The sequence below is a fragment of the Pteropus vampyrus genome, unplaced genomic scaffold (assembly GCF_000151845.1).
Source record: "Pteropus vampyrus isolate Shadow unplaced genomic scaffold, Pvam_2.0 Scaffold76, whole genome shotgun sequence".
NCBI classification, from domain to species: Eukaryota; Metazoa; Chordata; class Mammalia; order Chiroptera; family Pteropodidae; genus Pteropus; species Pteropus vampyrus.
The window spans coordinates 2,186,424-2,200,806 of record NW_011888857.1 but is presented as its reverse complement, the minus strand read 5'-3'; the positions used below and the strand labels follow the sequence as shown (position 1 = coordinate 2,200,806).

The window sequence follows — 14,383 nt, the reverse complement described above, 5'->3', positions numbered from 1 at the left end:
CTCATCTCTAAAATGGAGATGCTTATAATATTCATTTTATGATTCCTGTGATGAATTAATTCAAATGGTAACATAAAATACTTAGTACTTACATATTCAATAAAAGTTAATTCATTCTTTAGTGTCCTGGCTTTTTATACTATTCACTCAGTTTCAAACTCCAGCTGTCTAATAAGCCTCCTTGAATTATTGATTCATTGTATAGTTTTCTTACTTTTTTCTTCTCTCTTCCTAATGATTCATTGTATAGTTTTCTTACTTTTTTCTTCTCTCTTCTCTGCTTCTCTTCTAGTCCGATCTGTCTAGAAAATAGTTATGTGATGGAAAGAAGAGTACCAGAGACTCAGGAATCCCTTTAAATGGTCTGGATTGAAGCTTTGCCACTTATTGTGACTTTTAGCATCTTAATGTACTGTTCTGACCCTCATGTCTTTATTTATAAGGTATAGATAATAGTATATATACTTTATAAGACTGTTGAGAACACTCAATGGTGTCATGCATGTAAGGATTTAGCACAGTGATTGGTATAGAGTCAGTGCTCAATAAACGTTTGCACTCTGTAAAATGGGAACAATAATACTTTCTCATAGGACATGCATGAGTTTAAGGAAGCTGTGAAAGCACCACAAACTGTTTTCATGTCAATGTTTTCTGTATGTGTGTGTGTATGATTTTCTTTCCTAAAACAAAAAGATGTAAAAACTAGATCTGCATTTTGTGCTGGGGATAACTGCTGGCCCATCGGTAGATTACTATTTCAGCATAGTCCACATCAAGCATCAATATATTGTTAGTTACTTGGATGTACAACCATTCTTAGTGCTTTTTGCTCTAGTTTCTAGAAACATGCCAAGCAGAATCAAAATAAAAATCAAATCCAGAAGTATTTATTGAAGGCTTATTCTATGCAAGATAATGACTGCTGTAAAGCCTAGGAAATATTTTTAGCTTCATGCATTATCAGTTGCCTGATACCAAATGTACTGTCTTACTGGAACACTACCATGGAATATTCTGAGTGCCATTACTGCTCTTCAAAGAGTTCCTATGAGGACAAGTCTATGCTCAATCTTTACATGAGAAAAAGAAAACGCAACAGAGATAAATATTAGATTTCATTTTATTGTTCATAGTGTGTTACTATATCATCTGATGAGATAAATTAAAGTTCCATCTGACTGCCCCAGTGAATGAGAACAAGAAGTTTACCTCGTAATAAAAAGACTAACACTCCCAGCCCCTTCCCTGAAAGCTATACACTAAATTGTGCTTTCATATTAGTAAATATTGGCAACCAGTGGGCTTTTCACTTTATTATTTTTCACGGTTATATCAGTTGACCTAACTTGGCAATGTATAATGCAGAAGGCCCAGACCTTAGGCCGGTAAGCAGGTCTTGTGATCTCTGCAGATTTACTCATTAGCCAGCAAGTTCTATAATAGAGCTGTGCAGTAGAAATATGTGAGCCATGTATGTTATTTTAAATTTTCTAGCAACCACATTTTAAAGTACTCTTAAAGTAAAAGGAATAGGTAAAACTGACTAACGTTTTTTTAAACTAAAATACCCAAAGTAATGTCACTTCAATGTAATTAATACACAAATCATTTTGATATTTTACATTTTTTTTTATTTTGTCATTGAAATCCAATTTCAAAGTGGGTATTTTATACTTAGAGTAAATCTTAATTTGGACTAAGATTTTGCATTTTAATTGCTTAATAGCTACATGTGGCTGGTGGCTGCCATATTAGTGCAGCTCTATACTATTGTTGGGTAACTTGGTAGGGTAAAAACTTAATAAAAATTTAACACTTTATATGGAAATGTATATTATATATTACTTTATAATTAAATAAAAAATAAATTGAAGTGACTAAAATGGATAAATTTAAATTAGAAAAAAGTTAAATATATTAAACTTTTTAAAACTTACATTACAAAACACATATCATATGGACAAAATAAAAAGATATGGACGAAAAGGATATCAGATCATAGAAAGCAAGCAATTTATCAAGATATGAGCACAGGTACCTAATTTCCTATTTTTAAATTTGAACATAAAGAAATAACTTGAAAAAAATTATTTATAAATGAAAGAAGGATATAGGTCATTAAGTATATGCACAGGCAGAAATTCTAGGGATCCTCACATAGTTCACCAGGATTCACAAGAGAAGTCTGCTGTGTATTTAAAATAGAATGTGATAAGTGATAACATTGAGATAGATACTGGGAAGAAAGGAAACACAAAACGAAGTACTGGACTGAGAGTGAGTACTGAATAACTGTACTGTGTACAACAGAGTGCATGAATGCTTCCCAGAAGAAGCTACAACAATTGAAGTCTTGTAGAAGTGCTTGTGGGAGTAGCTTAGATATAAATGAGATGAGAAACATACTTCAGGTGTAAGGACTAGAAACTTTTTCCCTCAAGAAAAAGGGAAAAAAGACATATCATTTGGGGGAGTGAGGAGGTGTTTGAAGACAATAAAGTGAAAATGTGACATAGGATCTCCCTAAATAATGTTCAATATTTTGTTGAATATTGAGTTAATTAATATTACTGTACTAAAACCCAACAATTGAGAGCTAGAAATACAAGTGGGTGTTATAAGTCAGTTTCTAAGCAGGAAAACAGAAACCATTCCTAATATGTAAAACACAGGGAATTTAATCCACAAAATTGATTACCCAAGTGTTATAATTGCCGAGAAGCCAAACAAGGCAAATGAAGCCCTGTTTACCTTCAGGACTGAAGGGACACAGAAGGTAATGTTGGAGTACACTAGACTCAACTCCTGGTCCTTTTATCTTCTCTGTTGACACCCACTTCCTTCGGAACCTCTTCTAGGCTCTCATGTCAATGAGTCCCAAATTTATACCTCAGCCAATATATTTCTCCCAAAATTCAGATTCAGCATTCTACTTAGATGTTTTAAAGACAACTCAAGTTCAACTGAACTCCTTATCTTTTCCCAAAGCTTACTACATCTACAGCCATCCCATTTCAGTTGACACCGTTTCTCCCTCAAGCTGCTAAGGGCAGAAATTTTAGAGTCATCATTGTCTCTTATCTTTCTCTCACATTCAACATTTATCCATCAGAAAATTCTTTTGGCTCTACTTTCAAAATATATCCAGAATCGGATTGTGTCTCATTGCCTCCATTGCTACCACCCTAGTCTGAACAAATATCATTTGTCACGTGGGTTGCTACAATAGATCTTCCTGTTACTATCTTATTATTATTCTATCTATTAGCAGCATAGCAGCCAGAGGGATACTTTTAGACCTAGATCAGATCACGTCACTCCTTTACTCAAAATCTTGCAATTGGTCTCCTCTTACAGACAGTAAAAACCAAAGTCCTTATATTGGCCTGAAAGGTCCTACATGAATGACTCCTGTTACGTCTCAGACATCATAACCTAATATTTCCACCATTGCTTCTTTGCTCCAGACACAGTGCTTAATTAATAAATAATTACTATGCAAAGATGCTCAACATTGCTAGCTATTAGGGAAATGCAAATCAAAACCACAATGAGATATGATCTCACACCTGTTAGAATAGCTATAATCAACAGGACAATGAATGTTGGAGAGGATGCAGAGAAAAAGGAACCCTCATACACTGTTGGTGGGACTGCAGATTGGTAGACACTATGGAAAACAGTATGGAGTTACTTCAAACAACTAAGAATTGATCTATCATATGATCCAGCAATCCCTCTACTGGGTATTTACCCCAAAGACTTGAAAACTCATATCCAAAAAGATATTTGCACACTGATGTTCATAGCAGCATTATTCACAGTGGCCAGGACATGGAGGCAACCAAAGGGTCCTAGGATAGGTGATCAGCTAAAGAAGCTGTGGTACATACATGCAATGGAATGTTACTCAGCCATAAGAAGAGATGAAATACTGCCATTTGTGACAACATGAATGGACCTCAAGATAATCATGCTAAGCGAGATAAGGCAGACAGAAAAAGTTGAAAATCACATGATATCATTTATATGTGAGATATAAACCTAAAAGCAACAAATGAACAGAAACTCAAGGTCATGGACAATAGATTAGTGGTTACCAGAGGGGAAGGGGGAGGGAGGGAGGGAGGTGGATGGTGTAAAGGGGGTCAAATATGTGGTGACGGAAAGAAATCTATGAGACGTGAATGCATAGTGTAAATATATATATGCCTTACTGTTAAAGTGTACAGCTGAAACATTGGATTTCGTCAACCAATGTCATCATAAAAAATAAAATAAAATAAAATAATAAAATAAAATAAAATAAATAAAATATCAAATAAAATAAAATAATAAAATAAAATAAAATAAATAAAATATCAAATAAAATAAAATAATAAAATAAAATAAAATAAAAAATAAATATTTGCTAAACAATTCAATCCCAGTCTCCAAGGAGTTCATAGTGTACTGGGGAAACAGAGGTATATAAATGATTACAAATAGAAGGTGGTAACTAAGGCTCTCCTCTGTCTCCCATCCAAAATTCTAACATTATGGTGAATGTAAAAGGTTGAGAAATTTGCCAGGGGTGGGAGTAGTGTTGAGGGACACGGGAGAAGGACAGTTAAGGGAGAATGAACATTGCATATGCAAACATCTGGGGAAATGAATCAGCAGACTATTCCAAGAATTACAAGTAAAGCCATCAAAAAATAGCTTTTGAGATAAGGAAATCTAAAGAGAAATATAGTTTATACTTCAGATATGAGTCAGATCATAAAAGACTTTCTATTTGTTTGTTTCTTCCCTTACAGCTTTCAATATGATCTCGGAGCAATTTATTAAATAACCAGGTCTTTTTGATGCACCTTCCCAACAGGGCCGAAGCAACACTTGAAGGATTCTGAATTCTCCAAGTTAAAGATACAGAAGAAAAACCTAGAGTCACATTTAATTTGGCAAAGTAAAGGAGTGGGTGTGCTTCTATATCAAATTTAATTTGTACAAAATCATCATCTCTGGTAACATTATTTTTCTTGATCTACTTTGTTTAGACTACTTTAGTAAGGCTTGTCTCCCTTTCTATCTAAACACTGATTCACTTACAGCAAGCTGCAGGCTAACGCTGGTCTTTCAATACCTGCCAAATCCACAAGGTGTTAGTGGCACACAATTTTGTATAAAAGGTGAACTGAGACTTAACACAGTCTAAAGCTTTCCCCAGTCAAGGCAGCCAACCACAGGTGAGTTTCAGCAACTATAATTATCAAGTAGTGACAGTTACTTTTACAATTACAGATTTTTCAGGATCTGGAGAACAAATCTAGAGCTTTTGAACTACTATTGTGTAGAGAATTTGTGCTTGTCAACCTGGTTTTTGAAATATGGTTAATACAATATAAGCACTGTTAGCAGCAACTGAAATAGTCTTATTTTAAACAAAAGTGGGAAAAAAACAAATGAAAATATTCATGAGATGCTAAATATGATGAACTAATTTCATAGCGTAGAATTTCTTTTTCTTTTTAAACAAAAATAGTCTTTAAAATTGTAACGAAGGGACAAATATGATCACAATTACTTGCTTCAGAGTAATCACTTTAAGACAATCAACAGTAATACTCTAATCTTTAAATACTGTTCTTCTTAAATCATTATATTGGAGGTTTGACCTATAATATATTTCTACTTTGACCAAAAAAAAAAAAAAAAAATGAAAGAGGAGGAAGATAAGAAGAAATATTTGTTCAAGAACCTAAAGATAGAAGAGGAAGAAAGGAAAATAATTGCTGGAACAAAATGTGACTGGGGCAGATGGGTAGACCCATTCATTTTGGTTTGGACGACTTACATAATGGCTATAATCCTTTTGTTTTTTGGTTTCTCATGGGTCTTAATTGTTTGTTTCCTAGTTCAGAATGAAGTCAGTCCAGTTGTGCTTCCTTTTCTGTTTCTGGAAAGCAATCTGCTGCAACAGCTGTGAGCTGACCAACATCACCATCACAGTGGAAAGAGAAGAATGTCGCTTCTGCATCAGCATCAACACCACTTGGTGTGCGGGCTACTGCTATACCCGGGTAGGAACTTTGCTGCAATTGAGGGTGTTGAGGGTCTCTATGAGGCAAGCTTCATGAATTTCCATTAACCATTATTAATATGTTAAGATTCCCAAGCAATAGCCATGAGTCCCTCAGTCAATACTGTCTTGTGTTATAATTGGGGTTAATTACCATGGTATCAGTTAGACATTTAGAATTGGATTTCTTTAGGGTAAATTTAGAGAAGCCTCAGATTTGATATATCAATTTGATAATATGCCAACTCTGCCTTTCCAAAAAAAATGAGTTCTATGCTACTAGATTTTACATATAGAGAGATAAACATGTAAATATACATATATTTAGTAACAGAAGATATACAATATCCACCCAAAGCCAATTTCTATGTAGATGTATTTCTATGTATTCTCCATATTTCTATTTCTATGTAATTGAAGCCATATCTCTGCAATAGAGATAGTACCAAAATATGTTTCCAAACCACATAAAAACACAAACAGCCATATTATAAAACTGTCTCACTGCCGTGCCTGAAAACAAATGCCAACAAGCAGCCTGAGAACACAATAAATCCTTGTAAACTATTAGAACCCAAATGAATCTGCAAACCCATTCACCTCTTTATACTGTTGAGAAAACCAAGGTACAGAGGCATAAAACCACCAGTTTGAATTCAAGCAGTTTCTTTGCATTAATCCAAATAGAGAGGCATTTTCTGCTTTTTTAAAATTTTTGTTCAATATAGTACCTGGTTTTTCTATGCAGAGTTATATTCTATCAACTGAAATTGAAAATAGCAACTCTTTAATGAAATAAACTTTATTGGGTGGTAAAGGACTTTGATCAACCTCTTATTACACAACTTAACATATCCTCTTAGGATATAGACTTGGTAGCATGATGTTGAAATAAATTAAACAGCAGTACCAATTTCAGTGCAAATAATTTTTTTAGTAGAAATTGTTGGAACATACCTTTTCTGCCTGGATTAAAAGTTCTTATGTGCAAACTATGTATCCTTTGAAACTGAGAACATTGCAAAATATATAGCATTTAAAGGAGAAAAATGTCCACAAGATAGCAGAATATTTAAAATCTTACATAGGTCTTCATAGTTACGTTAAGCTAAGCAATAACATTTCATATTTTGTCTTTTTTGACCTATAAACATACAGGGACAATGTATTTTAAAATGTTTTCTGAGAAATTAAACTTCAGCATTTTATGGTTTAAGTTCTTATTAACATAGCTTTCTACTGAATGCGAAAAGTCAACTTTTTGTCATATTTCCATTTTTTATCATTTTTATATATTGAAATTCAGTTTCTCTACAGTTTGAGGAAAAAATGAATATTTTGATATTGACATAAAGAGTAGAAAAAAGAGTAACATTTTTTGCAAGATTTCCAGGAAACATAGTATAGTATATAGGTCATTTGTGAGATCATGTTTCCTAGGCTAGGAATGCCATAAGTAAGCTTTAATGGGTAAATGGTAGAGTAAGCCATATTAAATTCCTGTCTCGTTTTGATTACGCTAAATAGAAACTTCCAGAATATTGTGACCTAACTTTCTCCTTCTTAAACTCCTCAGGATCTGGTGTACAAGGATCCAGCCAGGCCTAATATCCAAAAAACATGTACCTTCAAGGAGCTGGTGTATGAGACTGTCAAAGTGCCTGGCTGCGCTCACCATGCAAACTCCCTGTATGCATACCCAGTGGCCACCGAATGTCACTGTGGCAAGTGTGACAGCGACAACACTGACTGCACAGTGCGAGGCCTGGGTCCCAGCTACTGCTCCTTCAGTGAAATGAAAGAATAAGGAGCTGTGGATACTTTAGACTGCCCGCCCTTGTCCTGAAGGACCAAGATATCCAAATGTTGTGTGTGTACAACATGCCCAGGTCATAAGCCACTGTGGGCTAGGGGATTGTCAGAGCCCACTGATCCCAGCTCTCCGGGCAGAGAGGAAATATAAGGGTGCAGGAATTGAGAGTGCTGGGGCTGGGAGCCTGTCACCACTCAACCCTGTATCCTAGGTCTGATTCCATAAGTTTTATTCAGTCTTACTTAACTTATAGACACATGGGCGCTTTCTTGTTTAATATCCTCAGCAATCCTCTTAGGCAACCCCTCGCTCTTAGAGATGGGGATAACTAAGCCCTAGGGGGTAGAAATGAGATGAGGGTGGGTGAAAGTAAAAAATGCAGCATTCTCCTGATAGATTCTTGGGCCCTCAAGAGCAGGGCCAGCATCTTCTTCATGATTATAGCCTCAATGCCTAGGACCATGCTTTGAAATTAGTAAGAAATTCAACAATGGCTTCCTTAAGGAAAGTAAATCCAGAAAGGTAGGGAGCAGGCAAACACTGAAAGGATGTTTGAGACTGGGTGATAAGGCTGTGCCACCAGCAAATTCAGTCAGCTCACGGAAGTGTGGACATCAGTTCCACTTCACCTATCCTCCTTTGGCATGTGGAGTATTGGGACAGGATGCGTCTGTCTGAATTGCTCAGTACAGATAGGAATTAAGATTTCTAAGCTTTTACTACTAAGCCCTTTAGTTAAGAGCAAAAGCAAGAAAAGTTAATATGGCTTATGGAAATTAGCCCACACCTATTGCATGAATTAAACAAATTGAAAAAAAAAAATGCTGTGAAGCCCCTACAAAACTCCCTTTGGAAAGGGAAAAAACAAACAAAAAACAACTATATTATTCTGCCCTCCGGGCTATCTTTGTAGACAGGGGAATTTGAAAGTAGGTTTGAAAGCAATTTCAGCAACTTATTAAGTACACTTACCTTATCTACAAATGCATTTCTGTAAAGAAATAGCTCTTTCAGAAAGTTTCAGCCATGGCGGGGGAGGGGGAAGGGCTGTTTTCTAGAATCCTCTCCATATCAGTCTTCTCTTTTGTCTATCCATATTGTCCAAAATCTATGATTTGTTTCAAGAAGATACATATTGAAACTATTTCATGAGTTGATTTCTTTTAAAGAAGTTACATCTCTTAGTTAGGCACTTGTTTTACACTTATATTGTTTAACCAATGTGAGTAGTATTACCTATTTTCATACCTGGTCCATTAAACCCTCTCATAAGTGATTTCCATTCTCTTCCCGGTATCAGCTAAATGTCAACTCCCTGGGTGATCTTGAAAGCTCTGTGTTGATAACAGAGCTATTGTCAGCCTAGATTCCTGAATGTCTGCGTAAAGTAGTCTGCCCCAACGTCAACAACTCTTTATAGAAAACTAGATTTCTGTGAAAAGAAGTGTTATTGTGAATAGTGTTATTGTATGGAAATGTCTCTACTTCATTGAATGCTGAGAGCATAGGGACAAGACAGATAACTTGTCTTTTTAGTTCATAGGTTGCCAAACTAAGAGGAGTCACATCTGGAATAAGAATGGCATCATTGAAATCAAAGGCCAGATAGATAAGGTCTTTGGAAAGGGAAGGAAATGGTTCCACATAAGAAAAAATAAATAAAACTGTATGTTCCTAGACATCTGGACTATGACAGAGATTATTGTGTTCACCAAAACCTTTTCTCTATTCTTTCTGAGGACATATCTAGTCCACTTTTCCCAGCCTCACTGGCAGCAAGGTTTGATTATGTGACTGATTTCTAGTAATAGAAGGTCATCAGAAATGATGTATGCTATTCTTGGTCTGGTTCATAACCTCCTGCTCCCAACAGGTGAATCATAGTCTCTTCCTTTCTTGGCTGGCTGAGTGCTGATGCTTAAAGCAACCTTGGTAGCCATGTATAGAATATGGCAGAGCATCCATTAGCCTGTATCAATCACTGAGACACACATATATGCACATATCTGCTCTGAGAGGCCAATGTCAGTAAGAAATTAACTTTTCTTGTGTTAAGTCTCTAAGATGTGGGGGTTTATGTTATAGCAGGTAATGCTACCTTAACTAATACAAGCATCTACAGTGTTCGAGAAACTTAAATATGTTTCATCCCAATCCACATGAACTGAGTACAAAATTAGTTATTTCATATTGTTCACATATCCACCCCAGAGCACAAGCTGACCAGTGAACTACTCCACACAAATCCCAAGCAAGTTCTTCTTGCCTGTTCCCGGTAAAGTCCCTTTCCCTGAGGCAGGCAGTGTGATCAAAGAGTTATCAAGTGAGAAATCCAGGATTCAGAAAGTTGTCACTTCAATGTACTATGCTCCTCAGGCTTCACTGTGAGAGCATTTGGGAAGTCAATGTAGAGTTAGACCACTTGGCAACACTGGGCTAGTACTTAAAATTGACCCTCGGTTCACTGATAAGGTTTTAATGAAGCCAGGAACTCACATCACACTAGAAGAAAATGATGCATTTCAAATGGGATTACTTCAAAACCTCAACCCACCTGGGAAACAGAGAGTGACTCTAGGGGAGAGAGAATATTGGTTGGACCAAGTGCTAAGAGATTAGGACTAGGGAAATATTGGAGTTATTAAGCGATAAGTCTTCAAATTTGGAGAATATTTATTTCCATCTGAATATAATTTTTCAAAACCTAAAGCAAAATATCTTTACTCCATTAGCATTTCTTTCTCAATCTCCAATGTGCATGATGATTAGATCGGCAAATAACGTCAATAATAACAAAACAATCTGAGCCACTTTGAAATATACATAATGATCATATCTAAAGCCCATATATAAAATATAATTGGTGCATTTAAAACATGGTTATTTAGACAATCAGCTCAGATTAAATAATGAAAATAATATATAACCATTCAGAACTAACTGAAATAAGAGATACTGCATTTAGGAAGTCAGGTGCCTTTAAAACAAACAGAAAAACAAAGGCTCAGAACACAGCACCTTAGATATAAGAGAGGACTGAAAATGTGGCAGTGATGAGTGTGCAATGAAGTCAGAGTCACTGGGTCAAGTTTACCACACCCCTCTGGTCAGAGCTCTTTTGGTGGCAAAGGACAGAGACCCATCAAGTTTCTTTACGGGAAAGGACGGTTTTACTGTATGGATGTTCATGGATTTGGAACTAAAACTAAAATACCTAATGAGATCAAGGTAGTCTTTCTTGTTCAGGGTTCATTTCCAGCAGTCTTTCTTTTTGCATAGTAACTCCAATATCCACAGCATGAAAGTGGTTGTTAATAACAGAATCCTTTCAACACAACACCCAATAGCCATCAGAACTTCTCTTTGAATCTCTTAGCTTAAATTTCCAAGAGAAAGAATTTTATTCACTCAAATATTATCATCTCTGTTTGGGTAGAGCTCTTCACACAAGGCCATAAGGAAGGCCACTAGATACCCCAAAAGTAGGTTTCCAAGTACCCTAATAGCAGGCTGCCTTCAGAAGCAAGATACAACCTTTGTCCCTTCAGCGGCCTCCCCATGGGCAAAGAATAGCATGATGTGGTTTTCTTAACCAAGGGAGAAGTGAGAAAACAGTTTAATGAAGGAATGTAGGAAGTTGAACATGGCAGTGGGCAGATCGATTGCCATATCCCAGACAAATGTTTATCAGAAGTCAGACCCAACTATTTTAATGGCCTTCAACCATTCTAATTGTTCTACATTGAAAAAGATAAGGCATATTGATCTGAATTCAGTCTATTTTCTGTACATTGGCTCCAACATATGAATATTATATGCTGCTGTCATCAGTACACCAAACAAGCAGGATTCATCTCGTATGATCCTAAAAACAACTTTATTATGTTCTCCCACTGTCTCTTTGAATTTGCTCAGAAGAAGCTGTCCTCCTGCCATTGGATAAAAATGTATCGGGCTACATAGCATCACTGGTCACACTTGGGTAAAATCTTCATTATCACCTCACAAAACCTCCAGTAACCCAAAACCTCCAGTCGAGGCTAGCAATAAAAACTTCAAATAGGAGTTGATATTAAACTTTTCCCAGCCTTGAGCTTTCTTATCTGAGATTGTTATTGCCTGCCTGCAGGTCGCTGGCCCCTCTGGACTGGAATACAGAGCAGGGAAAAGAGAAAGGGCCAAAAAAAAAAAAAAAAAAATGATTGCATGCTCTTAGGACCTAATAATGTTCGAAGCTCTTTCCGGAGGATGTGTCTGTGTTCTTTAGAGATGCCTGTGCTGGGATGCCTCCAACTGCAGTTCTAACCTGGGCAGTACACCTCCACAGATAGGTAGGCCTCTCCTGATGCCCCTCAGCTCCTTCACCTAACACTATATCTCCAGCCTTGGGCAAAACTCTCTTAAGCAGGACCCTTTATTAGACAGGCATTGCTGAAGTGAGTTTTCCATTCAGATCCCAGAATTCTTGAGTCACTGGCGTAGTACTAGAGAGGAGAGTACTTGCTTTCCAGATCTAGCCCTCTACGTTGAAGCCAAGGGAAGCTTGAGCCAGCCTGACTTTTAGCTTTCTCTGGCATGAGTCAGATATCAGCCATGCATCCACCAACTCTAGGAAACATATGTTTTGTCAAGCTTTCTGAATGGCCACATTGAAGCCTCCCACCCTTGAACTTGAGATGAGGAGAGGGCACTTCTTCTTTGCCTCTTCGGCAACATGGCATAGAGTGGATATTTCATACAAGCTTCTCCAAAGTATTCTTCTTCATAAAATCCTATCATTTTCAACCATCTACTTTTTAAAAATCTTCAATAAGAGTGAGATTCTCTAAAAAGTTTTTGGCCATCTGCTCTGATATTCCTAGAGAACGAACGGTCTATCTCAGGGTTCATTTTGGTATCTGAAATCTATAACATCTCAATGTCTTAAAACTCCAATAACATCCTGGTATACTACCTGATACACTGTAAGAAATCAATTGATCAAAAATGAAAAGAAACATTATGCTCACAATTTTTATTTTTGCCCTACCTTTTTAGTCTGATTGCAGGAACCTTCTCTTAGCTGTATACTGGTCTGTAAATCATTCTTGAATAACCTATTCTTGATGACTCCAAAATAAATGTAGTAGGGAATGCTACATTTCAGGAAACTGAAATGGAAATGATCCTAGCTAGACACAGGCACTGTACGATAACTACATCTCCACTCAAATGTAATTTCGCCATCTCCTAAATTACATTTTCCCCACTAGTTCACTTAATATGCATCTGCAGAATGCTGTCTCAGAATTTCATTTTCCTTGGGGCAAAATGTTACATTCTCATCCAGCCTTGAATATGTTTATGTCTCTTGTTTATTTTCTTAAATAAAAGATGGGACAAAGACAAATGGGCAGAAGCTATAAGGAGGAGGCATATGGGTCAGTGAATAAAAAAGGAAGAGGGAGACAAAGCAGTTTGGGGTATTGCCTAAATCAGCTCTGATTGCCATAATGAAACACCACAGATTTTGTAGCTTAAACAACAGACATTTATTTTATCACAGTTCTGGAGGCTGGAAATCCCAGATCAAGGCGCCAGTCAATTCAATTCCTAATGAGAGCTCTCTTTCCTGGCTAGGGGATAGACATCTATTTACTCCATCCTCACAAGGTAGAGGGATGGAGGAGGGGAAGGAAGGGAGGGAAAGAGAGAGGGATGGGGAGGCAACACAGATAAGTGTTCTTAAAGGAATACTACTCCACTCAGATCAGAGCCCCACCCACCCACATAACTCCATTTCACTTAATTACCTCTATAAAGGTCCTATCTCCAAATAAAGCCTATAGTCACATTGGGGGTTGGGGTTCAACATATGAATTTTGGAGGACACATTCAGTCCATAACATTCTACATCTGGCCCTCTTAAATTTATATTCTATCTTCATTCTCTTTTTTTCAAGAACAGCCCACCTCAGCAGCTGAATAGCTCTGTAGTGTGGTCCTTCATTTCTATCTCTTTCAATTCAAACTGGCAGTGTCTCTGCTGGTATAATCTCATTTCTATTCCTGGTTCAGTTGAGATGGATGATTAAATCTATGAGTCGCCCATTATAAAGAAAACCGTTAAAATTCTCTAAAGAATAAGCCTTCTCATTCTTTATAATATAAATAGGCTGAGAACCTCCCTAATCTCCAAGTTCTGATTCTTTTTTGCTTAACAATTCTTCAATTCACCTCTCTCCTCTTGTATTTTACTACAAGCAGTAATGAAGATCCACCTTCAATACTCCGCTAACTAGTCAATGTCATGGTTTGCATGACATTGCAAACCAAGACATTGACTAGTTAGCGGAGTATTGAAAATACTACTAGTTAGCAGAGTATTGAAAATACTTTCAGAAAACACTAGATCACAATTCAGGCAAGTTCTTTGTCACTTTATAACAAGGATCCCCTTTCCTTCAGTTTCCAAAAAACTGTTTCTCATTTCCACCTGAGACCTCACCAAAATGGCTTTTATATCC

The 14,383-nt window shown here is 36.7% G+C and overlaps 1 protein-coding gene across 1 annotated transcript; it reads left to right on the top strand.

The window, feature by feature from the left end:
- The first annotated feature begins 5,877 nt into the window (after positions 1–5,877).
- FSHB (follicle stimulating hormone beta subunit) lies at positions 5,878–7,954 on the top strand. The gene is made up of 2 exons (XM_011362558.1): positions 5,878–6,065; positions 7,641–7,954. The coding sequence occupies exons 1-2, from the start codon at positions 5,907–5,909 to the stop codon at positions 7,869–7,871; spliced, it is 390 nt and encodes a 129-aa protein (XP_011360860.1). The 5' UTR covers positions 5,878–5,906; the 3' UTR covers positions 7,872–7,954.
- Positions 7,955–14,383: the final 6,429 nt, after the last annotated feature.

Coding starts and splice junctions, on each gene's coding strand:
- FSHB (XM_011362558.1), top strand. CDS start 5,907: ATGAAGTCAGTCCAGTTGTGCTTCCTTTTCTGTTTCTGGAAAGCAATC. Junction 6,066..7,640: donor CGGGCTACTGCTATACCCGG/GTAGGAACTTTG, acceptor TAAACTCCTCAG/GATCTGGTGTACAAGGATCC.